Below are 27,493 nucleotides of genomic sequence, written 5' to 3'. Positions count from 1 at the left end.
AACCGAAGTTCTAACTAGTAAGTAGTATTTTGCACTAGTAGACTTCTGGATTCAAATTTGCACTAGTACAGTAAAAAGAAATTACTCTCCATTTGTACTGATCAATATAAGATTAAGGAAGTGTAAATTCTACATAAGCGACCAGAAAAAAGAGCTGGTTCTAAGGCCAATTATTTTCAAGCCAGTTTCTTAACAGCATGTAATATGGAAACAGAAGGACCAGTTCAATTGTGCAAGAATGTACATACAGAACAAATTTTAGACCAATGTACTACTGCATTGAAGAACATCCAGGGTTAAATATGGACTCCAAAAAATAATTCAAGTCATGGTTCTGACATACTCTCTTTCTGTCACCTGAGGAAGGCACTTTGTCCTAATTTATAAATAAGGAACTTCGACTAACTCTTCCTTTGTACAACTTCTAATTCCAAATCTGTAAAAAGCTTGATATGGGAGTATAAGATGCAGAAGAGACAACTGCAGACGTTTGACAGCCTATGACATTATTTCCTTGTAACAGACTTAAGAGAATTAAAATGCAACATAAGAGCATTTTAATGCCAATTCTTAATAGCCTTAGTGAGGCAAGGAAGCAATACCAAGGAGAAAAAAAAAAAAGTCATTCTCTGCTTATTTTAAACAACTCTACAACTGCTACTGTTCCTGGACTTAAAACTTTTTTTTAATCTCTATTTTTCATTGCCGAATTAGTCAGGTATCTTTGTTGTGTTCACTTAGATTGGTGTTCTTTGTCTTTTTCATTGAAAGTTGATTTTCAGTCTGCCCATATTTCACTGTGACCTAAACAGTCTTACAGAGCTTCATTTTCATTCACTGACAGTATTTCTCCTTTGTAACAGAAAGGAAAAACGGACATAATCTCCTGTACTTATAAATCCTCAGACCAGTAGCTGATATAACTACCACCTGCTGTTTCCTGCACAGAAAATTCATGGAACTACAACCTAAAATGATCCCTAAAATTAGTTAGTGGCTTCTATGCCTTGTCACTCTTGCAAAGAAAGTCTGTGAAAAGCTGGTGCTGGCTCACTAGGAATTCAGAGGTACAAGCTGTACTGCAGTTTGCAGTTTCCTCTGGTTACTTTATATCCTGCTGCAGAAATCTATCCAGAGGTGGCAGAAAGTTCTACAGAGATTTACAATAATCCTTGCACGCAATCCTTGCCATTCTTGTATGGTTATTTTTCTCATTCGGCTACATGCCAGCTAATCACTTTAGGAAACTCAAAGACTGCTCACCATGTACAGTTTCTAAAAGCCTGAACTGCATCATTGAGACTTCAGACTGGCAAGGCAAGTTTACCCACTGCACAAATAATGTGGTTTACTTGTACAAACACACCCTACTGGTGTGTGTGTCCTACTGGAAGGGAAGAGGGCAAAATTTCAGCAAAAGCTAAGATTACCTCAAAACCGCTTCTCCCCTCCTCTGCCTTCCTAAAAGAATTAAAGAGACCAGGATGACCATAGCCTGTAATACATGCTATCTAAAAACGCTAATGTTATTCTTTACCAGTCTAAAGGTGGTCAGTTACAGTTTCTCCTGCAGAACCATGGAAATAGTTTAAATTTGTTGTTAAAGACTGACAACCCTGCCAGAGCTGTGTACAAGTAACAGATTAGAAATGGGGTTGCCTACTGTTTGACCACTTACAGTAGAAACCCCACACCAAATCTGGTCCAGATACAGAAAACAAACTTCTCCCCACTGGCAACAGTTAGCCAAGGACTTAATTCTATTAATTTTTTGTTTGAAAACATTTAAAAACTCCTTCCAATCATGTTGTTTTTTTCATTCCAGATACAGCCTCATCATGACTCGGGTTCAGAAGCAGAAGTGTTTACTGCAAGAAATTTCTCTGCTTCTCACACTTTAGGCAAATTTATAAGGCAGAACAGCAAGGAAGCTGCTGCCTGATAACTCCATATAATCCTTCATGCCAAACAGTGTTCGTCTATGCAACAGAAAAAAGCAGGCCAACCAAGGATGAGGGTACATTTGATATTCAGTTTCTTAAGAAAATCTGGTTGCCTGACCTTGGAATTCCTACCAATATCTGCATTTTTAGGAGAGCCTACCCCACTGTTCTTCTCATATGAAGTATTTTTAAAAAATGTTTTCAGACAATGACTGCAGTGTTTCCAGCTTTACAGCATGCAGTTGTGAAGATACCTTCTTAGTGTTTTTCAAGTGCTGATGTAAATTCAGAGCAAGGCGATCCCACCATCGCCCTCTGCTGTCAGTACAATACACATCCTGAGACAGAAGAGTCTGCAGCTCCTGCACCGCTTCCTGTAGCAACAGGATTATATCTTTATTAATTGAGTTAGAAAACCAAGTTGAAGTTTCCTTATATAATTAGCTTATCACTTTCCCTTCTAATTACTGGGTACTATGAAACTTTGTCGCTGCACAATTCAAACCCCATTTTTACTCCAGCACCCAATGTATTCAGGTGCATGGCTGTATCTTAAAAACTCTATATTTTTATATAAACTTAAAGGTTAGCTGCCAAAAATACAATATTTTTGTCCTTTCTGTATTCCTTATTGTATATGAAAAAGACCTGAAAGTTACTTGTTGCCTTTTTGCAGAGGCAAAGTCTTTTTCAGAATAATCTGGTTTGCTTTAATACGTAAGTCAGAGGCCTTTGGAGACGTTGGCTCCTAAGGTGAAGAGGCAGGGATTTCATAGAAGACATTTCTTCCAAGATTTTCTTATTTAAAAGCAATAACCAAGTCAAGCGAAACACAGATATCTCTAAATAACAAAACAACGTCTCAGCAACAGTCTTATGGTGTATTACATATGGTAATTCTCCAAAGCATAAGCAGAAATCAAAAGGCTTTAAAAACTTTCTAAAGCAGCAAGAAAAAAAAGCTCTTCTTCCTTAAAAGAAACCTGCTCAGAGAACTGTAGCAAGTCCTGGCAAACACTATCACCATTTTCCAGCCACATCAGAAATGTAAATTGATGTACAATGCTACATTAAACACGTATTCCTATTCACTTCACCACTTTACCTTATACATGTGAAGTCTCTGCAAAATTTCAACACCTTGAGAAAGGATTCTTGTATACACCCAGCCAACTGTGAAATGTCGCAGATACTCAGGTAAAACTCTGTGATAGCTGAAAGATAAAGAGCAGCTCAGATCAATTTAATGATGGCAATTTAAGTTCTTAAAATTCTCTTACTAAGAATACTTATACCTAAAGCATTTACAAAAATTAAATGCCTTGTATATAAAAATTGAACTGAAATGAGTATTCCAGCTGCAAAGTCAAGAACCCAAAGGTAAGAAAATACTTTAGCTGGGGTAGCAGGTGCAAGCTGCACTTGCACAGCATATTTTGGTTTCAGCAGCAGTGAAATTATTAGTTAATAAGTTTTATATCAGATGCAAAAAAATAATTATTTATTACATCATGTTTTGTTACTGCCAACTTGTTCTCGTAAGTCAGAAGGTTAACTTTAGAAACACGGCTGAACAAAAGAAAAAGGCTAGAACAGGCATTTCCTGCCATAAAAGACTAACATCTTTTGGGTAGGCACCTCTATGTTTCAAAACAAAGTCTTTTGAATGTCTTATTGAAATCAAAACAGCTTTTTCCACTCTCTTCAGTGTGAAATGGAATAGACCTCAAAATGACCTCAACAATATTATTTTAAATCAGCTGCCATGAAAATGAATATAATGCCAAACATAAGGCTTTAACTTTCAGTGTATCATTAAGCCAGAAAACAAGGTAATTGAAAGAAAAACTGATGAAGGACGCTTCAAAAACAATACACATTACTTCAGTTCTCAGATCTTTAGTAACATTTCCTGAATGACACCCACTTGGAAGTTTGAAGAGATGAATAACCCAGTATGTTTTCCCATAACGTCTGCAACATTCTTTTGTTCACAGGGAATTTTCAATTCTGCTTATTGCTACTTGCCTAAAAGCCATAAAACCAAACTATGACAAGGGAAAAATAAGGCTCTAGTTCTCCTGCATTGACACATAGAACAGAAATGTTTCAGTGCTTCATCCATGCCTACCAATTCATTCCCAAGGTTTCATAAAAAAGGCCTTTTCATATAATCACTTAAAAGCTAAACAACCAACCAGGAAGTTCAAAGCTCTCAAGAACATTAAAGCTTCTAAATTTATCAGCCTTAAATAACATTACTAGTCCGTAAGCCTCTCTCAAAAGGAAAAGTAACAAAAGTAAAATAATACACTTAATAGTTTCATATGAACACTAGGCTAGTTTCCAGTTTACTACCTCAAAGAGGGGTGATTTTTCAGTTCGTTCCATGTTTCTTTAGCACACATGTATAGATGATTAGCTTCTTCCCAGTTCCCATTTACCACTGCAGTGGCTATATCATTTGACAGATGAGCAGCAGTTGCATACCTAAGGGAAAAAAACATAATCATGGTATTAGGCTCAAAAAGCATTTATAGTTAGTTACAAGAGATCAATTCCTCCACAAAATACCTTTTAAAAACTCCCAGTCTCCAAAGATATTGACCTATGCAGCCAATTTTATTCTTAATCTTCTAGGATCAGCAGAGTTTACGCTAACAGGGTATATTATTTTAAAATTACTTATAAACTAAAGAACGTATTTTTTGTTTTTTTCAGAGTCCATTCTAATAATCATCATGACAAATGAAGAAAAAACTTTAATCAGCAGATGATCATGAAGCAAATATGCTATTTTGGTTCAAAATGCAAGCCACTGTGAATTACAAGTCCTACCTGGATACAAAAATGCATTTAAAATCATTGCAAAAGTGCACTTCTAACTATTTACATCTGGAGTTCTACACAATGAATTTGAATTCTTATTTGCCTACACAAGTACTGCAGTAAAGCTTTTCTAGAAGTAAACAGATTTCCAAACTGCCAAAGGTCCCCCTACCTGATAAGATCTTCTCTGTCCTGGAAGACCTGCGTTTTCCTATTTACAGTGTACGTGGGGAATACCATACGCCCCATGTTTACCATAAGGACTGTAGAGAGCTGGCCTTGACCAGCACTACCAGCTTCTTCATCCTCCATTGACTCAGACAGCGAGAATAGCAGCAGAATTCGAGAAAAGACAGCCCGAGGGCCTTTACAGACCCTGACAGATTTTCCAGCCAGGTCCTTCACCCTGGAAGAACAAATAAAATTATAACAAATGGGTTTTACCATCACTTATAAAAATTCAAATACACTGAAAGAAGTACGAAAATACTTTTGTTTTCAAGCCAATTAATGTGTAAACTTGATTTTCCTTGAAAGCAGCAGCTTGAGAAACTATATAGTGCATGTAACCTTTAGTGAAAAGCCAAAGAAATGCATTAACTAATAAAAAGTTTAAGGGCCAAACTTCGAGCAGAATAGAATTGGAACTAACTGCCCTTTGGGTGCAGCCACTACTGTTGCTATGCCAGGCAGTACCAACAAGCAACAAGATATGGTTTGCTATTAGGGCAATGTTTACAGACCACAATTTGAGATCCCTTGTTTTAGGCTATCTCCATTAGCACATCTTCATCCAGCTTTTTCATACACGACAAGATCTCTATTACTTGTCCACAGGCCAGCCCAGATTTGAAACAGGATTTTCTCTGATCTCACGGGGTAACTAGTATTTCAGCTGTCACCTACAGCAAAGAGCATTACATTCCCAAACTTGATGTGGCCAAGCAAGTAACTATCAGCCTCTTTTCTTCGAGTAGGGAGCAAGCCAGCGCCAAGGACTTTTTTGGAATGTAACTAATTTTCCCAGGTTCCTTTCCTTTTCCTGATGTTGTGGTTTAACCCCAGCCAGCAACTAAGCACCACGCAGCCGCTCACTCACTCCCCCCCATCCAGTGGGATGGGGGAGAAAAATCGGGAAAAAGAAGTAAAAATCGTGGGTTGAGATAAGAATGGTTTAATAGAACAGAAAAGAAGAAACTAATAATGATAATGATAACACTAATAAAATGACAACAGTAGTAATAAAAGGATTGAAATGTACAAATGATGCGCAGGGCAATTGCTCACCACCCGCCGACCAACACCCAGCTAGTCCCAGAGCGGCGATTCCCCGCCCCCACTTCCCAGTTCCTATACTAGATGGGACGTCCCATGGTATGGAATACACTGTTGGCCAGTTTGGGTCAGGTGCCCTGGCTGTGTCCTGTGCCAACTTCTTGTGCCCCTCCAGCTTTCTCACTGGCTGGGCACGAGAAGCTGAAAAATCCTTGACTATAGTCTAAACACTACTGAGCAACAACTAAAAACATCAGTGTTATCAACATTCTTTGCATACTGAACTCGTAAGATAGCACTGTACCAGCTACTAGGAAGACAGTTAACTCTATCCCAGCTGAAACCAGGACACCTGAACACATTTTTTTCTAGCCTTCCTTTATATAGTTTAAGCCAATATTCAGAAAACAATTTTGTTTGTTAGAGATAGTTACACAAATTATGCATCATGCATCGTCATGCAGTTCAAATATCTAGTATCAAGGAGAAAACATTAAATCTTAAGTGATACAAAGTATTTTCATACTGAAGTTTTCTATACCTGGCTTAGAATGAAGAAACAACCACAACTCCTTAAATTTAAACATCCTTACTTATCACAAAGTCCCAACATCCTCTAACACAAGATAATCATGTCTGTGGCTATGATCACTTCACATATTCTCCTGCGGACCAAATGAAGTGCAATGCTACTGGAGACAATGACACCAGTGTAAAACACTGTTTTTAACAGAATGGGAACCACTAGAGCTCCTGTTGTATTTTAAAAACAACAAAGACCAAATGCAAAGCTCCCAGTTGTGAAGCTCTGCCAGCCCAGCACTAAGCTAGCATTAGGTCTCTCTTTTTGCATAAAGAAAGACGACCTTACTGATTCACTTATGTCCTGGTTTTGGCTGAAATAGAGTTATATTTCTTCCTAGTAGCTGGTATAACGTTATGTTTTGGATTTAGTATGAGAATAAGGTTGCTAACACACTCACGTTTTCAATTGTTGCTAAAGTAGTATTTAGACTAAGTCAAGGATTTTTCAGGTTCTCATGCCCAGCCAGCAAGAAGCCTGGAGTGGCACAAACAGTTGAGAGAGGATGCAGCCAGGACAGCTGACCCAAAGCGGCCAAAGGGATATTCCATATCGTGTGACATCATGTTTAGTACATAAACTGGGGGAAGCTGGGCTGGGGGGCAGATCGCTGCTTGGGAACTAACTGGGCATCAGTTGGTGAGTGGTGAGCAACTGCACTGTGCATCACTTGTTCTGTATATTCCAATCCTTTTATTATTATTATTATTGTAATTTTATTATCGTTATTATTATCATTATTATTTTCTTCCTTTCTGTTCTATTAAACTATTCTTATCTAAGCCCATGAGTTTTACCTTTTTTTTTCTGATTCTGTCCCCCATCCCACTGGGTTGGAGGTAAGCGAGCGAGCGGCTGCATGGTGCTTAGTTGCTGGCTGGGGTTAAACCATGACAACGTAATAGTAATTCTTCATGGAGGGATGATTACTAGGCCCGTTTTAATATAAGAAATTTTGTGGAGAATCACATGATAGACTTTGGGGGGAGAGGGGGAATATTTGTACAATAAACATAGCTATGCAAAACTTCACAAAGCTTTATATCTCTCTCATTTGAAAAAGAATACCACAGGAAAGACAAATTATGTTATTGAAGCAAATGCAGTACATAACTGGTATCTGTCAGCTTTCTGCCCAACCTGCATTTTGTACAGAAAGGATTCCACAGTTACTGGGTTTGGACCCTAGTTCTCCAGCCTACTATACAAGCTAACTGCTCGTTTTGGGTTTGTGTGGCGGTGTTTTTGGTAGCCAGGAAGGAGGGAGGGGTGAGGGGAAGGTGTTCTAAGGTTTGATTTTACTTCTCATTATCCTTGTTTTGATTTGATTTGTAGCAAATTAAACTGATTTTGTTTCTTCCCCGAGTTGAGTCTTTTTGTGCCTGTGACCATAATTGGTGAGTGATCCCTCCCTGTCCTTGTCTCAACCCACAAGCTTTTTATATTTTCTCCTCATCCCACCAGGGCCAGTGGGGAGGAGTAAGCGAGTGGCTTTGTGGTGCTTTGTCACCGGCTGGGCTTAAACCACACCACTACTAGACAAGTAACCTTTGTTTATAGGCATTATTATTCAGTTACTTTTTGATATTATTAACTAAGAGAGGTAACTGTGTAAGAAAGCTTATAAAGTCCAGAACTGACTTGTACCTTAGCACCAGGACCCTGGCTATTACTTTAGTTCATATTCCTAGACTTTTTGTGGATGTCCTAGCTACAGATCCAGCCCTAAACACCAAGAGTGGTAATGCTGTAATCACTCCTATTAGGGCAGGCAGAATGACACCTTAAACCTGAATCTGGACCCCAGAAGACCTGGAAGTCAAGGGCATCTGATATACACAGCTGTGGTAGCCACAGTGAAAAAATGCACAGGAAAGAAAGAACACTTTGTCAAGCAAACAATCTTTTCCCTTTAAAAATACTACCAAAAAGGAGGCTCTATGCTAAAGTACAAAGTCAATCACAAAAAAAAAAAAGAGATTATTGCTCCCCTCTAATTCTACTCAAAGAGCTTACCCAGCAAACAAACATCAGATGGTTGCTATTAATAGGCAATGACTTTCCCTATGTCTTCCTACATGTTTTTCTGCACTGATTTTGCTTTAAATATTTCAGAAATGTTTCTCTGTATAACTGAGTAACTTTGGAGATAGATAATTATGACCACAGCTGAAAAGCATGACCTAGTTACCCTTCTGTTTGACCCACTGTGAATCAAAATTTAATGCTGCCCTTTTTTATTCATAAATCTACTAAGTGCATTCCTCTCTTCAAAAGGCATCTAGAATGAGTCCTTTGAAGCATAACTTATATTCATCTGCAAAATTTAACTATAAACAGAGTTACCTTTTTAAAATCACTGTCCCAATACCAGCCTGACTCCTGCTGAAGACTGAACGTTGTTTTGCCAACCTCAGAAAATCATCCACGAGTTGCTGTTTCTGACCATTTGGGTTTGGCAAGTGAAAGATCTTTGCCAATGTTTTTAGCTCAGGGGCTGAAAGCAAATCCAACCCTTCACACAGGTCTTCCAGTTCAGATTCTAAAAGTAAAATGATCCACATATATTCATTATGTGCTATACACATACACTCAAGCAACAGCTCAAAGTATAACCTAGTACTAATCTAATGATTTAGATTCTTCAAACATGTATTATCGATGCTAGCTGATTCAGCCTGAAATTCATTCTCTTCACGGGTCCAGCTTGAAGGAATGGAATAATCAGAAAAAAATCTCTTAGCAACTTCAAAACAAAAGCAAAAAAACCCCAGGGTTAGTCTAAGAGGTGAGCTGGACATAAGACTAGAGACAAGACTACAATTTACATCCAAGATCCATCCACGGTACAGGGCCACAGACAAGAGTAGAAACAAACACCCGCAGCATTGGTCAGAGGTCCAGCCGCCCAGGGACGGACACGGCCAGGGACGGACACGGCCAGGGACGGACACGGCCAGGGACGGGGTCCTGCAAGACAGCTCAGGGCAGTACTGAAGGGTATTCAGTAGAGCTCCTGGACCACTGTGCAGAGGCTGCGCGGGTCAGGGTCTGAGATGAGGCTGGTGAGGGCAAGTAAGGCCTGTTGTTGCACCCACAGCCCTGACATTTATTTAGCTCTCCCTATTACCTAATTTACACTAATTGCTTTTATTATTAATGTAACACAACTCATCTACCCAAAACCTTTATTCTGCTTAATTCTTTTCTCAAGGCACAGACAAGCATGTAGTGCGTTAAGCTCTAACAAAACACAACTGCAGATTTTATTTGTAATATTTTTAACATCTATTAATGCTGGCCATACCTGTTTGCAGAAATCTGGCTTCAGCCAGTTCTTCAATTATTGGTGACAAATCCGTACTTATCTCTCCATACTCTATTTTGTTCACCTTTAACCAGTTCAGCTTGCGTTGAAAAAGTCTCACATATAACTTCTGCCCACCAACTGCAAATTTTATTTAAAGCAGGGAAGGATAAAAAGAAAATTAAATTCTAAAACATAGTATTACACATAATCAGTACCTTACCTAGAAAAATTACTTTGATGCACATCTCCTCTAAAACACATTTTTAAATCTGCCCACGTTCTACGAGCAGACTTGGTAAAATACCACAATTTACCTTTTGAAGTAATTATCACTCATTAGACTCTTTAAGTTTTGTAGGTAGAAAATTATTACAATGTATTTTGTAAGTAATGAACATTGCTAAAATGCATTTTGGACATGCTTACCCTTTAAGAAATAATTTGTTATCTAGGAAAAGACAACTTCGTCTTTCAAACTCTGCATATTGTAATGTTAAATAGGTCTTTTTGCTTGCTTTAACACTCATTCAATAACCAAATATTTGATGTTGGGGAACAAAAGAAGCTGTAGTCTGACAGAATGATTTCATAACCACAGAATACCTCTCTGTGTACTAGTCTTCAGATTCTTATTTTTCCAAAGATAAGCTTAATTTTACTAATATATCTACTAAAAACAAGGGGAGAAAAACCTCCTATGGATTTGACTCTAATCTGGGAAGTGCTCTCTTAGAAGTACCTTTTAAAAAATATTTTTAAAATACTAACTGCTGAAATTCAACAAAATAGCTTACTAAATCTTAGCTGAAAATAGTCTAGCTATTGTTACCACATTTAGCACCATTTTGAATACCTAATTGATTGATCCCTCATTAACTTCTGATTTTTTATCCCTATCTGCTGCTGCTTAACTGAAACTGATCATTAATAAAAACAGACACTGAAACACTACCAGACCTAGATACATTTAAGAAATGGCAGTTAACTTTTACATGCTTATTCAACTACTCTCCTGTCCTTAAAAATACTTTTTCAGCCTTTTTTTTAATAGAATGTTTCCAGGATCAATTCACTGACAGAACTACATTCAGGCACATAAGCCTGTCATTTTCTCTATGGGGTTATAACTTCTTTGAAGTCTGTCTCCCATTTTTACAGCTCTGGAAAAAGGTCAAGTAACACATGAACATCCTTCCTCCAGACCATGGAAACTGACAACTAGGGCTGCAATCCAGTAAGGGTATGCGAGGACTGCTTTCTCTAAAGGACATGAATGACAAATAGAAGAATAAAAAGGTATTGCACAAGTAATTAATTGCTTCTTAAGCATCCTGTTCTGCAGTACATTACCTTTGAAGGTTTGGGGGATTTTTTTTCTTTTGTAGTTCTTAAGAAAGTTTCAGGTGTGTCACTGAAATAAAAAATTTGTTCTAAATTGAAATATTACCAGCAAAAAGATGCAGAAGATCTTAGAAAAGTTCGCCCTCTATGATTCATTAAAATGCAACAGAAAAAAAAAATTACTTTTTCTTGTTCCATTTTCTGTACCTGAGTTCCACTGGTGACTATAAATCAATGTTTCTCAGATACAATTTTTCTGTTGCATAAAAGTTGGAAGGAGGATTTCACAAAGTGTATTAAGTAGTGTCACTACAACTATGTGCTTGCATTTAAATTCTTCCAACTGCAACATGCAGTGAAATGAAACATGGAGAATACAAAAAATATTTTTTTAATACTATACCTAAGTTCAGACAGGTCTCATCTTGAGCACAAAGCCTGACACTGCACTGCAGATTACCTGTTATGGATACACCTCTGTTTTTCGCTACTTTTATCTACTGTATTCCAGTACTTAAAAAATTGGCAGTGCTCTACATTCAACATAAAGGCCATCTACTTTTGAGAAAACTGGGCAGGAAGGAAGGAAGGATTGCTTCAAGCTTAAATCCTTTTAAAAATATCATTCCTTTCATAATAAGCATTAGAGATAACTCCCTGAAGAATGGTAGACGTTTTAGCAGAAAATAAGGAAATACTGAAGAATATCTATGTTCAAGCAACTTCACAGTATTAGGCACGTGGGGGGGGGGGCAGGGTTTTTTTGTATTACAATAACTGAAAGACAACACCTGTTTGGGTAGAAACTTCTAATGTGGAACAGATAACCCATCTACCTGAACTTTTAAAGTATTCTGTCTAAGATTTCTTGAAGGCAAAGACATCCATCTGTTACTTGTCCAGAATTCATTATCTATTGATTTAACGCTATCCGATCAGTTCTCATAGCTGAATCATTGCAGTTTTCCTACCCTGCAAAAAGAGATTGTTTTACTTGTGAATCAAGCAGTCAGTGCAGACCTGCATTCATCAGCACCACTTTGCAATAATTCTTTCTATATTCTGAATTCCTGTGAGAGGGGAATACTGAAATCACACTACTGAAAGAGAAACAAGCACTTCCTTTATTTAACAGAACAAATTACTGTTACTGATCAGTGTTGTACTCATCCAGCGAAGGGAGAGTGGAAATAAGGAAGCTGTATCCTGAATGTCTCTTTTAGCATTTGTCCAAGCAGCCAAAGCCTGCATCCACTAAGAACCTAATTGTAAGTCTATTCCTAGATCTTCTTTGGGTGTAAATGATAGGCATCTACTGCTAGCCTCAGAGAGCCAATAACAAGAGTTTTGTTGCTTATATTCCAGTTTTTCTTTATATATTCCCATTTTAACTATCACAACATAAACAAGGCAGTATCAAGCTCCAAGATGTCACTGTATACACATTTAGGCAGAGAAAGTTAACTATTGTAATATTCTTATGGCCCTGAGTGCACCAATAGGCTCTGCAACGCCATCCCAGCCCTCACAGATTTGGCGGCTTGTGTTCGAGGCCAGCTCCGATACGGTCCAGCTGTGTACGCTAGGCTCAGGCTGATGGGGAGACCTGCACGCAGCTTTGTCAGGGCATCCCCCCATTTGCTCGGGAGCTGTATTTAGCTCAGGCTGGTGGCCTGCACGCTCGCCTAAGCTCTGCTGTGGCGTGCCAGGGCCCAGCTAGCCACCTTGCCGACTTGGCTTCGCCTTGCACCTGCCTTGTCACGATGGACTTGCCTGAAGACCAGCCACCACTGGAGCACGGCTGGCTGCAGCACTGGCACTGGAGGCACTCTGCTCTTCTCCTTTGGGCAGGGTGGGCTTGTGCCCCCTGCGGGTGAGAGGAGGATGGGGCCCCTGCCTGCCCCGCTGTCCCCTTTGGCTCCTGGCTCATCTTTCCATACAGAGGTCTGCTCTTGCTGCTCCCTGACAAATACAGTCCTGTTATGATCTCATCTTACCTACAATATTCTCATAACTTATGTCAGTATCATTCTTTAATTTTTTAAGTGTTTGGTGTTACTGCATAATTGTAATTATTACAATATAATCTGTAAGAGCTTAACTGTGATGAGGTAACCACTGCGGAAATACCTCTGTAACTTTAGAGCCCTACTTCCTCCTCTGGAATTTCTTCACCTTTTTAGCAACCACCTCTTAAGGTGGTTTGAGCCAGCTCAGCTGGCTTGTCCACTAGGGCAAATGAAGAATGTTCATATGGTCCATTCCAGCTGCTAAATTCTGGAAGAGTATCTTAAGTCAAAAAAGACATTTCTGAGATTCTTCCACCACAGTTTAAGTACTTCCTAGAGAAACAGATATGCACTGAGTCAATTTTTTTAAGGAACTGAGATTGTGAACTGCTTATCAGGGTTATATTTCCTCCTAAAAAACTCAAGCCAACACCCTTCCATTTTTATCACTCAGTATACTGTATTAAAAACCTTGTGATGTCATATACATTAACCTAACCTCATTCTATTATACTCCACATCTATACAAGTTACTAGAAAAACATTTACTGAAAGCCTCCTATTGGCCTTGGAAAAGTTTCACACAACTGCTAATCACAAGTCATGACCTTGATATTCTCTTTTGTAATGTGGTGTCAATTCACAATATCTTTTGGAACTTTACAGAAACGAACATTAAGGGATTAAGTGCTCTAAACAGCTAGAACAGTTTTCTTCCACTTTGTAATGGGGAGACAGTCTAAAGACTGTTGTACACTAGCGCAGAAAAACTGAATATAATCTACAGAGAGGAAAAAGACCAAAATACACAACAGTTTCACCCAGGGAAATACTATTCTTTAGTGTGATAACTTTACAGCCTGCTACTTAAGTCAGACTCAATGAACACAATACATTAATAAGTACAGCCTGCTTCTGAAATTTTTATTTTATTTTTACCAGCACGTGTGTATGCAACTGTCACTTTTGTATGTTCAGCTCAGATGCATGAACTGAGCTCATATGAGCATATATCTGAAAATCCTTTGCAAGCAGCTGTATAGTAGCTTAAAACAATATAAATGGTTATGCCTGCAATACTGTGAGATACAAATTTTCTTGTGGAAGTTTTTATAAGTTTATTTCCATTTTGATGCTCCAAGTTTGCAGCTCAAGTACTGGTAAAACTGCTTTTAGTTACTGTTTAAGACAGGTTTTAAACACACATAGAAATTTGGAGTATTAGTTTTAACTTGCATCACTTCTGCCATGCTTTTACTGTAAAACTTATGAGTATAGGATTCAGACAACATGTCTGCTTTGAATCTTGTCTGAATATGGAAGGCTTAAATCTCCAGTATTCTGGCTCCTACCGAAATTAATAAGAGTTAAAAGTACTAAGCAACCTACAAGAAAATGACTGTTAATTAGTAACTAGTATTCTAAACACTGGATAATAATCATAGGGATAACCATGGATTCACAGCAACCATGAAAGTAATCTGCAAATGTGATGAATCAAAGCTCACAAATGCCACTTCAGAAGTATTTTTTTCAAGGTCTACATATCCAGTACTGGCCTCTCCATAACCTCACTTTGTAGTATTCCCATATGTATTAATCACCAAAAGCTTGGTATTAACTAATACTCTTTTTCTGTGCTACAAGTTTCCTTCCTTGTAAACATGTTTAAATGCAGCAGCAAGTTTGACTTAAGATTCTCAAAAATAGTACTAAAACAGTAAAAAAAAGTATTCAAAACCCCCAGAAATATACATAACTATTCTTTCCTTGTTTCTTACAAGTGTCCACTATTTATCATTACCTTCCATTACAGCAACATTGGGGAAGTTTACCTACAAGAAGCCACTGAGAGATATGTCTCCTGAGAAAAAGGAGCTGCTTCTCTTAAGGAATTTATCAAGTAAAATTGCCTATTGGTATAGCACTCTTCACATAAAACTATGTAACAGTTCTCTCTACAAGAGGTAATGTGAAAATATATTTTAAAAAAAAAAGATACCTGATAAGTTGCAGAACTTAGTTATAACGTTCATATCTTGCTCATCAAAGAGTCTGGCATCATCTTCATTTTCTAAGACTGCTCGCAGCACCACTAAAAAATTCTGGAGGTAATACGGGTGACCAGGAGAGCTGGGCACAGAGCTAACCTCATTTATTTTGTCTAAAATGTCCCCAATGGAATTTTGAAATTCTACCTTTTCCACAGTTTCTGACAAAGTATGGTTAAGCTCATCCTTAAAGTCTTCATGAACTTCCACAGGAAGTACCTGTACATCACCCTTGCTAAAGCAATTTTGCGTACCACAGTTCACTTCTGTCTTGGAAGAAGACACAGCCTGAGCATGAGGCTGAGTCTTGGCCTCCAAACTATTGGTCAGCTCTGCTGAAGCATAAATGGCTATATGTGTTTCAAATTTATCAGGACTAAGTATCACACCTTCAGACCTACTTGCTGTTTTGGTGCTCCTTGTACCAGGTGGTAACCTTCTGCCATTAATGTTATCAGCTGGTAATGACACCTGAACAATATCCACACGGTCTTCTCCATTACATTTGTTTACTTGTTCTTGAAATTCCAGTTCCTTCCTTGAAAAATTCTGTTCCTGGAGCTCCCTCTGAGCAAGCTGATTTTCTTTCTGAGAACTATGCCCAGTATAAATCCCGTCATCACCATCCCACGCTGCAGCGCTTTTGCACGTATTGTGAATGGCTGGAGGTGAAGAGTCAATCTCTTTATACACGATCTGTTTTCCTCCCTGGATACAACGTCTTCTGGACAGTTTAGATGCTAAGCTTCCCAAAGAGACTATTTTAACTGTCTGAGCCTGTGGTTCATTGTTAACACTACAGACTGAACTATTATTGCTAAAGTAAGGACTAACCTGTTGTGCTGCACTGCCTTCTGTTTTCAATAAGCTGCTTTTGGGTGGACTTGTTTCTAGATTTAAGAGGTTTTTTGAAAAATATGAGCTGGAATTATTGTTCAGGCTTGCAGCTGGGGGACTCCAATTCCTAAAAGAGTTGAGTGTTGAGTCAATGACGCCAATCTCACCGTGTTTTCTCTGACATGTTTCATCCATATGCTCATTTATTCCATGTCTTGGCACCATTTGCCCACACATGGGACAGGTAACTTTGGCAGGGGGCACATTGTTAAAAAAGGAAACAATAGAGGAGGATGCTGAAGGTATAGATGGTGTTCCTTTACTTTCCACTTTTTTTACTGATCCTCTTTTTTTCTTATTTTTACTGAGTGACAAACTTATTCGGGGTCTTTTAATTTCTGAAGACCTAGCTTCTGCCATTACAAAACTTAAGAGCATTTACGTGGCACAGGCAACCTCATTCAGGCCATATTTCCTTATTCTGTAATACTTAAAAAAGACTTTTCTTGGCTTTGCATTTTCCATCTGTAATCGTCTGACATGCCTTCAAGAAGAAAAAAAAAACACTGAATGAAAGATCTTCTAAGGTACCAGGTGCAACCAAGGTGAACAGTGCAGAAGAAAAAACAAAACCCTTAAAGTGGAAAAGTCAAGCAATCCTTAACTGCTATTACGCAGCTGTCCCTTTCCCTTCTCACTCGGCAAACAATCAAGCACGGCACGATCGTCATGCTGAGCACCGCAGCTGGCTTCCCGGGAACGGTTTAAGAGATGGGACTGCTGCTATACACTTTCACTATTTAAATGCCGTGTTCGCTTGCCGACGATGAGGAACTGATAAGCGCGGAGCCTTGCAGCGCTCCCGATCGCGCCGCGGACAGCCCGCCCGCCGGCCGCGGCCTGCGCTCTCCCGCGCCTTCTTCCACCCCCGCAGCGCCGCCGCCGCTCCCTCAGCAGCGGCTCAGCGGCTGCCCCTCCCCGCTCCGGGAGCCCGTCGACCGGCCGCCGCCGCCGCCGCCGCCGCCCCCCCTCGCCGTGCCTGACGTTCCCCACGCACCGACGCCGCAGCCGAGCGTCTCGCCGCCGCCGCCGCCCCCGGCCCAAAGGCCGCCAGAAGGGTGAACGTGCGGCGCGCGACGCGCGGCGGCCGCCCCGGGAGGCGGGGCGCCAGGCGCTAAGGCCCCGCGCGCCAGCGGGCCCCGCCCCCACGGCACGCAGCGGCCTGCCGCTCGCCCGCCGCCAGGCCAAGCGCAATGCATCGCCGATGGCGGCGCGCTAGGCCTGGGGAGCAGATTGCGGAGCCGCGCTCTACTAACAGCGTACGAACATCTCGCCCCTCGTTAAATTTCACATTTCCGTTAACAACAAAGGGTGAAAACCGGTGTGATCTTTCTTTAGAAAGGGGAACCAGACGGGCATCAGCTGAAACTTTCTCTTTTTTTTTTTGTTCAACCAAGAAAAGCAAATAGGAAAGTACTTCCACCTGGGGAAGTACCCTTTAACTTGAAAGATACCCTTTGCTTACTGCGAGTTACTGCAGCCTTAAAAGGCTTCTGTGTCCTCCCTGTCTGATAATCACAATTTTGAAAGGTAATTTCCAATTTATAGTGCCAGGATACAGCTTAAGTTCTTCAATACATGCAGATCTATCGCCACAGCAGATACAAAACCTGTGACTATAGCTTAAAGAGATGGTACAGTCATGCACAAATATCAAGTAGTCTACACAGTTATGTACCTGCCCATGGCAAAAAAGCCCTCTTTTTGGAATAAAAAGAGAAAATCAAGAGTTCTATTGTAGAAAATAAGAGTAAAACCTGAAGGAAAGTGTCTTTACAGCACCTTAGAAATTCACAGAACGTTTTAAAGATCAACACAGACATTCAGAGCATTCATGTAGAAACATTTTAATATATACAAGATACAACATATATAAAAAGGTAGATTACAATTTCAGTTTATGAACAGAGAGTGTCTTCTGCTGCTTCTGTTTCTTCTTTAATTTGTTTGCGTCTTTGATTTGCATTTTTACTTGATCTTGTAGTTGAGAAAAGAAGGCCTGAGATGATTTTAAGACCTTGTCTTTACCTTCATCCTATCAACGGACAAAATATTCGTTATAACCAAGGAATGTACAAACAGCCCCATTATACTACTTACTAGTTACATATAATGGTATTTGACTTAAATCAATTATCAGATTTTTTTTTTTCAAAGGTTATTTTTCACTGCATTCTTATACCACTCCTGCTATCTAAAGAAAAAAAAGTACATTCCCTTTCGAATTAGCAGTTAGTATGGTTGGTAAGAACAGGTATCAAGAATAGATCCTTGCACATCATGAGCTACAACAGAGTATCTACATTTTGGGTTCTGCTCTCCTTTTCAAAAGGTACACACAAACATTTTAGAATTAATCAAGTTATTTTTCTTACTAGTTTCTAATACCTAAAAATTCAGGGATTTTTAAAAGTTAATTTATAAGGCATCATAGGTGGCACACAAGTTTACTGTTTTATAGCATGCAAAACAAAATCAGTCTGATGAGATTACAGAGAAGGCTCCACAATAAGAAGTAGAAAGTTAAATAGGAATATTCTATTTTGAAATAGCTTGTTACTCAAAGCTTAGAAAGAACTAAATAGAAACCTCATCCTCAATTATACATGCAAGTAGTCCCACTTAATCAAGTGGAACAGTTCAAATGCAGGAAATAAGAGCGTAACTCTTACTATTTGCGGGAACGCCACTTTGTGAACTTTGAAATAAATAAAAAAGTAGTACCTAATGCAAACAATTTCTGCTTTGGGAATATACTTTGAGTAATTGTTATCATACAGTTTTTTCATATTTTTCCATATCTAAAGATTAAGTTACTTACAAATTCAAATATCTTTCATACTCTGAGTAAGCTTCTAAAGGTTCCAACAACCATTTAGCTATGATTTATTCATAATTAAAGGAATAACATCTATATAAATATGCATTATAAAACAAGGGGGTCACTGCAAAGTGCAACCAGAGCTGGTTTCTTTGAGGCCTCTATACTGAAATCATGTTGTCAGGATAATCAGCAAAATCAGGACTAAAAAGGCATTCAACGCTACTTTAACTAAGACAGTTATGGATTAAAATAGTCCTTCCAAAACCATAGTTCAAAAGAATGCAGAGGAAGGGGGCGGGGAGGGGGGGAAGAGTATGCATCTGCCCTTTCCACGTCTTCTTCCTACCTCTTTCCTTCCAGCAGCTACATTTATGTTTTATATTTGCTCAGACATAAATAACGTAACAAGGTTTGGGTGGTAAGTAGATATACTACCTGTGTAGAAGAATTTTTGAGGGGATAGAGAAAGATTAGGAGATGTAGTTGTGCCAAGGGGGACAGGAGGGAAACAAACCCTATACTTTGTAATTCTTTGTGACAAAGTTCCCTTTCCTCTCTCTATCTAAATATTACCTGTCCTTGGGATTTTAATATTCTTTAGCTGGGAAGCTCCAAGTTATACAAGACTACTTAAGAGAGTCCTACCTTGAGCAGAGATGCTTTGCCTTCTTTTGTAAGCCTTTTTAATTTTGCAGCAGCAGCTTTTTTGCTAAGTTTTGTGCCTTGTTCTGGTTTCATCTTTTCAAGAAGCTTTTGACGTTTCTCCTTTTCTCTTTGCTTCATACGTTTACGAAGCTTTTTCTTTCTTCGGTCTCGTTTTTTGTCTGTGGGAGTCTTTTCTGCATCTGTTTTTACATCACCAGCTTTGTTCTTTTCCTAAAAAGAACAAGATCCCTAAATCCATAAGCGTGCAAAAGAAAAGACTCATTTCACAGTACTCAAATCTGTCTTAGCATCTCCATTATTTCAAGTGTTTAGCCAGCTCAGGGTGATGCCGCATTAAGGCAAAGGCGAAAAACTGGCAAAAGCTGGGAAGTGAAATTTGTACCATTGAAGACACGCTAACTGCTCTTCCCTATTGTCATTTAGCTTTCCCCTTCCAAATACCCATATATATGTTGGGAAAATAATTACCATCACATAATAGTCAAGAACAAAAATGAAGCATAATATTATGACCTAGTGTAGCCAAATAAAATTAACTCTTTCCCCTCATCCAGTTACAAAAAAAAAAAAAAAAAAAAAAAAAAAGAGGCACACCCACTCACTCACAGCCAAACCTCCAACAACAACCAATACCAAAATACTAGGCAAGAAGGTCCACAAGGTGAGGAACACAGGGTGGGAGGGGGCAGAATTCTCCCATTCATCTGGCAGCCAGTACACCCTTCTATCAACAATACAGATAACAATACAGATCCTCTCCAGATCCTTATGTGATTTTTATTTATATTTACCTTGATTTCCTCTGGTGCTAACAGAGCAGCATCACTAACAGCAACAGGTGCTACTTCTTCCATACTTATTGCTGGAAGGTTTGAAACTATTTTAACTTCTGGCACAGGCTAGAAATAAGGAAACATATTCAGGACTGAGCACACCATCTCACAGCAGCTTCTAACTGAAGATACTAAGTATTTGGTTTTGTTTAGAGGCAAATATAGTGTGTTTAATATGAAATAAGAACAAGCTCAGTAATACTCAGCGTTTAGTTTACTTTCCATTTCCCAAATATATTTTAAATATCCAGTTTCAAAGCAGGGCGGGGGGGGACGGGGGACACACAACAACTTTATGAAACTTATGTACTTACTGGTTTGGGTGTGAAGTGGAAGTTACAAAGTGCATCCAGCTTCAGGAAGAGTGAATCCATCATTTCTTGAATTTCTTTGTGTTCAGGATTTTCTTCCTCTTCAGTCTTTTGCTGCATTAGTAACGCAATGTTACTGCAACACCATTCATAAAGCTATTTCACTTTAGCAAGACTGATAACACCACAATATACAATTCAGAGCCATTTCACTGGTGAACACTTAGAGAAAGATTGAAGTACTTCCACCAAGCTGAAAGCAGTTAGCAGCATACAAATGAACATACAAGACTATGTGGTGTAAACTTCGAGCCAAAAGGAAAGGCATTGCTTACGTTACCTGGTGAAGTTTCATGTATTCTTGCTCATAGATTTCAGCGAGACTCAGCTTACTCTTTTCATGATCCAAAGTGATACGTTTCTTGTATTCAAAAGCCTCCTCTTTTGGTTTTTCTTTCGGTACTACATCATCCCATGCCTGAGAAAGTCATAAATTAATGACCAAATGCAACTACGTTCAAGTATCAGGTGCTACAGCTTATTTGGAACATCTTTTCATATTACTTATCTGACACATTAACTATTTAATGAGTTCCTGGGAAGCCACGTGCATAAAGTTTCACACTTTCACTTGAAAAAAAAAGTAATAAAAGACTTATAGCTCTGGCTTGTGTGCTTATTTTTAGTGGATCAGGGCAAAAACTGTATAACAAATTTTCTTAAGTACTTAAATACTCTCCCCTATATGTACCAATTTTTTTTTATTCAACTAACAATAAGCCTCAACAAGATATGGGATACAAATCTTCTGCCAGTGGATTTTAAGAAAAATGCAGTAAACAACTGAGTTTTGGTTAGTATTCAGAATGCTCAGAGCGCTAGTTATAATAATAGACAAAATTTACAGCCTGGCATTATATTTCAAATAAACTCCTTACAGTTTTATCTGCAAACACTCATTTTTTTGAAATGCACCAAACCCTAGCATATAACAGGCATGTAAAAACCAGAGCTCTTTAGAAATCTAAAGACATATTTATCAAGGCAAAAGAATAAAACAACCAGTTGCAGAAATTAAGATAACTCTAAACCTAACATTTTTAGGAACTTCAGACTCATTCTTGGAATGCACCCTGTGAATCAAGTCTATGAACAAAACAGGGAGAAACAAGTAAGATACTATTAACCTCATCCAATATTCTCTGTTTAATGATATCTTCAAGCTGAAAAGTAGTTTCTTCCGTGATCACAGGTGCTAAGAGAAGAAAGAGAAGAATTTTAAGATTAATGTTTCTCCAGCAAGAAATACATTTTGTTTTTTGAAGAATAAAAAACAGAAAAAGAAAATAAAGCTTCCACAAAAATGTAGTAATTGAAGTAAGTAAATGTTTTCCTCTATCTTGAAGTGACTAATCATATTACGTAAGGCTTGTAAATTACTAAATCTGCCACTGAATTAATAAATTTGCAGTTAAGTTAAAACTGAACAAAAACACTATAGTTTCCTGCAGTTTCCACCATGAAAATGCACAACCTCAAAAACACACCAAGAAGTTTAACTCAGTGTTTTGTTACCCTGCTCCTGAGTCACAGGTGTTTTCAGCAAGGTCAAAGGGAAGAAAACCCAACATGGTATGCAACACACTTTCAGGAAAGCCCTCTCACTACTTACCCATTCGGACTGCATGGTCAAAAAGTACTGTTTCCTCCAAAAGGCTGTTTTCAGGGCGTTTTTGTCCAGTCACTTCTCCTTTAAGCTGCCAAGGTTTCTCCTCCAACAACTCTTCTTCTAAACTTTTTATTTTTTTGCTCATCTGAAAAACACAATTTCCTAAGAAGTCTAAAACACAGAGCTCACAAGTAAACTCAAGGGAAAAAATTAGCAGTTATTTCAGGTACTTCTAACTCCTCCTCACATGAAGATGAGGGAATATATGATTGCATATGTATCTGATATAGATAAACCACTTTTTTTTTTCCTAATTTGTAAACAGCCTCTTCATATTTGCCAGACTCTGAACAAATTACACAATCATAAAAACAAAACAAAAAAAATTGGCCACTGTTTCAAAGTATTAGCAAAATAATAATAAAAAAATACAATTACCTTTTCCTGCCTCTTCTCAAAAGACGACTTTATTTCACTGGGATCAATGCCCTTCTCTAACTGCACATCAGTAACATCTTCTGTTTCGCTGTCATCTGGCAAACTAAAAGTAACCTTTTTAGAGGCTTCTTTACTTCTCGTATTCTCCACCATCATTTCATTCATATCCTCAACCCTGTAACATTAAAATTTAATATAAGATAAAGGTTGAAAAGCCTCTATAACTTTTTACGTGAAGATATTTCAGCCACTAGATGTTTACCTGTTACAAATAACGCACAATTAAGAAATACAACAGGCTTTCACCGAAACCTAAAGGCAGGGGACACTAGGGAAACTTCCATATACTAAAAATAACTTTCAAAAACTGAAGTTACAGCTATTAAATGATTTATTCAAATAAATATCAAGAGACAATACTCAAAACATATGACAATAAACTACTTTTTAAATAAGGTGAGAATACAAACCATGGGCATACAACAGATAACACAGAATGGCAAACCATGACCAAAGTGAGCCTGGAATTCACACTTTATTTTCTACTTCACTTCAGTGTAAAATTACAAGGACATTTTAACTGCAAATAATGCATATACTTACTCAGACATGCTTTCTTCATTCTGCTCTTCAATAGCACTGTCTGCTTCCTCTTCCTGATCATCTTCAACACCATTAGCTACTAAATCATCATTGTCATCAACTGGATCAAAGAAATCTTTGTATGTCAAGTCTCTAGAACTTTTAACTGGCTAAGGAGGAGAGAGGAAAAAAGAAAACCCAAACCAAAAAAAACAAAACAAAGCAAAACTGTTAAGGCTGGCAGAAGTCTAAGAGTAACCTGTCTTTTAAGGTTTTTAGCACCTGGAACTCAGCACTACTTGTGTAACACTAATTCAGCTTAATGAAGCATTAACCTATGATAGGGCATCTTAGTAAAACTAACCTCTTTTACAAGTATTTTAAATATTCTGCTACTTAAATTAACTTCCAATTTCACCACATACAGAAGTGAAAGAGCAGTAGATTTTGCCAACTACTTGTTGGAATGCATACATGTTCCCTTTTACCCTGGGCATAGTTCTTACTTGCTAGTAAGAATCTCTGGTAATATTAAATAATAAAATATTTATTTCTGAAACAAGTACTCAGCAACTTAAGTTAAATCGGGAGTTACAAAGCCATATCCCTGGAAAAAGAAGTTGCCAAAAGCCCTTTGCTCTGCATCAGTCACCTTAGGGATCTCTAATTGCCAGATGTCAATACTGAGTGACCCATTTTTTTCATTTGGTGGGTCACCTATTCTGCAATTCTGCAAGGCCACTTATTTCTTGTGACATACTATCTCTTCCTTCATGCATGCAAAAACCCAAGACCCATTTAAAGAGAGACTGGAATAGCTTCAGAAGTAATCATTAGTCATCTAATCAAATTTAACTTGGTAGTTTCTACTCAGTGTTCAACAATTTATACTCACCCTAACTAATATCAGATCTTGATTTAAAGGAAAAGAGAGATCAGAAAATTAATTTACTGATATACTTACTTTGACTTTAGCTTCTTCAGACTCTTCCTCCTCATCATCCGAGATGATGTCTTCAAAATAATCAATATCTTCTTCCTCCTCCCTGTTTTCCTTCTCTGCATGTTCTAAAAAAGTTTCCATCTCAGACAGCTTGAAAAACTTGTCATCCACTATAGATTTTTTTCCCATTTTTTTCAGTGTGGTTTCCTTGGTTGTTTTAGTTTGTTGCTCCAGTGCTTCAATATCAAAGTCAATATCAGAATCCTCATCACTGTATTTCTGCATTATGCTTTCTCTGAGTTTACTTTGCTTTTCTTTAGCTTTAGTTTTATCTTGTGTATAAATATTCTTCTGTTCAGCTTCTGCTTCCATTATGCTGTCTTCCAATTCCTGGTCACTGCTGGCCTCTGCATCAGAGCCATCCTCTTCCTGGTCTGAGAGAAGGCAAAGATCTTCATCCTTGGCATCCCTTGCAATGGATTTCTTGAAAAAATCAAGAACTGCATTGTTCTGGAGCTCTAGTTGTTGCCAAATCTGTTCTTCATCAAAATTTTCTATCACCAGCTCTTTTAAAGGACCCCCCCGAACTATATTGCTTCCCAGAGCTTTATTCAAATCATAGAGAATCTTTGTTAATGCTCTGAAGTCAGTTGCCAGTCCATCTTGCACACTAAGAGTAGAAAAAAATTAAGAGCTTTAAAAATCACAACAGTTAATGTTAATTTTTTATTTTCTATTTTGCAGAATTCACTAGCTTTCATTCATTTTACACCTCCAGTTAAGTTATTCACATGGTCACACTGTGGCTCTTTTTACATATGCTTAGGTATTTTGATGCTACAGAGTAGCACCTTTCAGCAACTACAGCTGTTGCTTAACTTTCTACACATCTCTTGGGAGTAATGCTACTAAACATTCCTAGAAATAAAAACATTCTAATCATAAAGTGTCTCGGCTTCCTTACACTTAATGTATGAAGCAGCAGCTGGACAGAACATTCCACCCTTCTATAGTTGCATCTTAGTATACCTTGATCGTATTTAAACACTCCAGACGTTTTAGGGAAGTATATAGTATAGCACCAGACAGCTCAAACATCCAAGATACAGACCCTTGGTTTTAAAAAGGTGCCTTCCTCCACTGCCTTACTCCTCAGCTTTTCTATTTGGATAGTCTCCTCCACTTTTTTCTCTAGAGCTACCAATGCTTCAACGTTGCTGGTAGAAACGGAAACCTCCGTTTCCTAATTCCCGAACGCTGAAGAAAGGACTAGGACACTGCAGCAGCCGTGGCAGAAGCCCCAGCCAGGTCCGGACGCTGTGAACAGCGCGTTTCAGGAGAGCTCTGCGGAACCGCCGGTAGCTGAGGGGCGCCGGCCGGCTGCCACGAGGCCTCCCTCCCAGAGCACTGAGGCCCGCACGAACTGCAGAGCGCTACGTCCGCGCACCCACACCCGGTGTCCGGCATCGGGGGGCTCCCGGGAAGCCCGCAGTACCTGAGGAAGCGCTCCGGGCGCGCCGCGGCGGCGCCCGCCACCCTGAGGCACGTCTCCAGCCCCTTGACCGCCGCCATCTTCCCCCTTCCGCTCCCGCGGCGCGTGGAGCCGCCTGGCACCGCCTCCCCGAGGCGGCCGCCTGAGCGGTCCGGACGACTCCCGCGGCCGGCGCCGAGGTTCCGCACACAGGAGTTCCGCCCCGCCCTGCTTTACACCCGGAGCGGCGGGAGCGCGGCGGCAGCCGCCCCGGCCCGGCCCGGCCCGGCCCGCCTCCCGAGCCAAAAGCAGTTCTGCTTCCCAGCGCGTGCTTGTGTCACCGAACCGCCTCGCTTATTCGCCTTCAGGTGTGCCTGCTCGCGCTCGCACTGAGCCGGAAGCAGGGCATTGCAGAGTCATCTGCTGATGGCTGCTGCTTCCGCCCCGTGGAAGAGCGTGGGATTGCTCTAGATGGGGACGCTCATCGGCGCTGAAAAACCTGCTCTAAATATAGTAAAGCTACAGTCATCTTACTTCGCAGTTTTGCCTCTCTGACCTAGATACAAGGGCTATTTTGGAACCACACATTTCCAGCTGATCCTGTGAGCAAAATGCCCAATGTTATCTGGCGTCTCCAAGCTCCCAGCTAACTAGGCACGCATTCACGCGCCTACACCATTAGCTAGCGCTGCACAGTATTCTTCAACTGTTTTGTTGCTTTACATCACATAGTTTCCTTAAAGTTTATGAAATAAAGTCAAAATAAGCACTACACCCACAGACCCTGGTGAAGAAGCTGCTGCACTTGGGGGAGACGATCCATTCCTCCTCCATGCTGCAAAATGCACTTTGCAGGGGCTGCCCGCGTGGGCTGCATTCACCCTCCCTGCTGCCGTTCCCCGCCATCCGCAGCCGTTCAGCACCTGGATCCAAAACTGTGACCAACCTTCCAACTCTGTTCTTGCTATTGCCTCTGCTGCTCCTCTGCCGCTTTCATGTTTCCTTTCAACCAAAAAAAAGAAGTCTTTCCAGTGCACAGAAAACAAAGCCCTGGTAGGCAACTTCTGTGTGTCCTCTCACTGTCACTTTGCACCCTCAAATAACCACTGTGTAGAGAAGGGCCCAGCCAGCAGAGGCACGAGTATGGCCTGCACTTGTCCTTCTCTGAACATCATAAACATATCTGACGCTTTACAACCTGGGTTGGAAGCTGAAAGTGTCATATTTTTTCTCCTTCTGGAGAAAAGGAGGTTGAGGGGACACCTTATAACTCTCTACAGCTACCTGAACGAGGGTTGTAGTGAGGTGGGTGCTGGTCTCTTCTGTCAGGTGGCTGGTGACAGAGGATGAGAGGAAACGGCTTCAAGTTGCAGCAAGGGAGATTTAGGTTGGACATTAGGAAAAATTTCTTTACAGAGAGGGTTGTCAGACATTGGAATAGGCTGCCCAGGGAAGCTGTTGAGTCACCATCCCTGGAGGTATTCAAAAAGAGTGTAGACAAGGCACTTCAGGACATGG

The 27,493-nt window shown here is 39.6% G+C and overlaps 2 protein-coding genes across 8 annotated transcripts in view; both read right to left on the bottom strand.

The window, feature by feature from the left end:
* FAN1 (FANCD2 and FANCI associated nuclease 1) overlaps positions 1-17,376 on the bottom strand; it is a 50,638-nt gene extending 33,262 nt beyond the window's left edge. For 6 of the 7 annotated variants that reach the window (XR_012652824.1, XR_012652823.1, XM_075045446.1 and 3 more), the window contains exons 1-8: positions 17,236-17,376; positions 15,293-16,722; positions 9,938-10,078; positions 8,977-9,172; positions 4,945-5,178; positions 4,302-4,433; positions 3,049-3,157; positions 2,198-2,317 (exon numbers count right to left, since the gene is read on the bottom strand). Coding sequence is in view for 5 of the 7 variants with exons in the window: in XM_075045446.1 (XP_074901547.1) it covers positions 2,198-2,317; positions 3,049-3,157; positions 4,302-4,433; positions 4,945-5,178; positions 8,977-9,172; positions 9,938-10,078; positions 15,293-16,616 (2,256 nt within the window). In the remaining 2 variants the exon portion in view is untranslated. The remainder of the gene's footprint in view (positions 1-2,197; positions 2,318-3,048; positions 3,158-4,301; positions 4,434-4,944; positions 5,179-8,976; positions 9,173-9,937; positions 10,079-15,292; positions 16,723-17,235) is intronic. The other variant, XM_075045448.1, reaches the window with a different exon arrangement.
* Positions 17,377-18,068: 692 nt separating this feature from the next.
* MPHOSPH10 (M-phase phosphoprotein 10) lies at positions 18,069-26,131 on the bottom strand. Its single transcript, XM_075045465.1, has 11 exons — positions 26,000-26,131; positions 24,526-25,174; positions 23,583-23,731; positions 22,980-23,154; positions 22,545-22,686; positions 22,060-22,127; positions 21,213-21,350; positions 20,876-20,986; positions 20,520-20,627; positions 19,708-19,938; positions 18,069-18,273 (listed from the first exon to the last, which is right to left on the bottom strand). Exons 1-11 carry the CDS (start codon positions 26,074-26,076, stop codon positions 18,124-18,126), a joined length of 1,998 nt encoding a protein of 665 aa, XP_074901566.1. The 5' UTR covers positions 26,077-26,131; the 3' UTR covers positions 18,069-18,123.
* Between the last annotated feature and the right edge of the window lie 1,362 nt (positions 26,132-27,493).

The sequence above is a fragment of the Buteo buteo genome, chromosome 13 (genome assembly GCF_964188355.1).
Source record: "Buteo buteo chromosome 13, bButBut1.hap1.1, whole genome shotgun sequence".
In the NCBI taxonomy this organism is placed as follows: Eukaryota; Metazoa; Chordata; class Aves; order Accipitriformes; family Accipitridae; genus Buteo; species Buteo buteo.
This window is presented reverse-complemented; position numbering and strand designations above follow the sequence as displayed.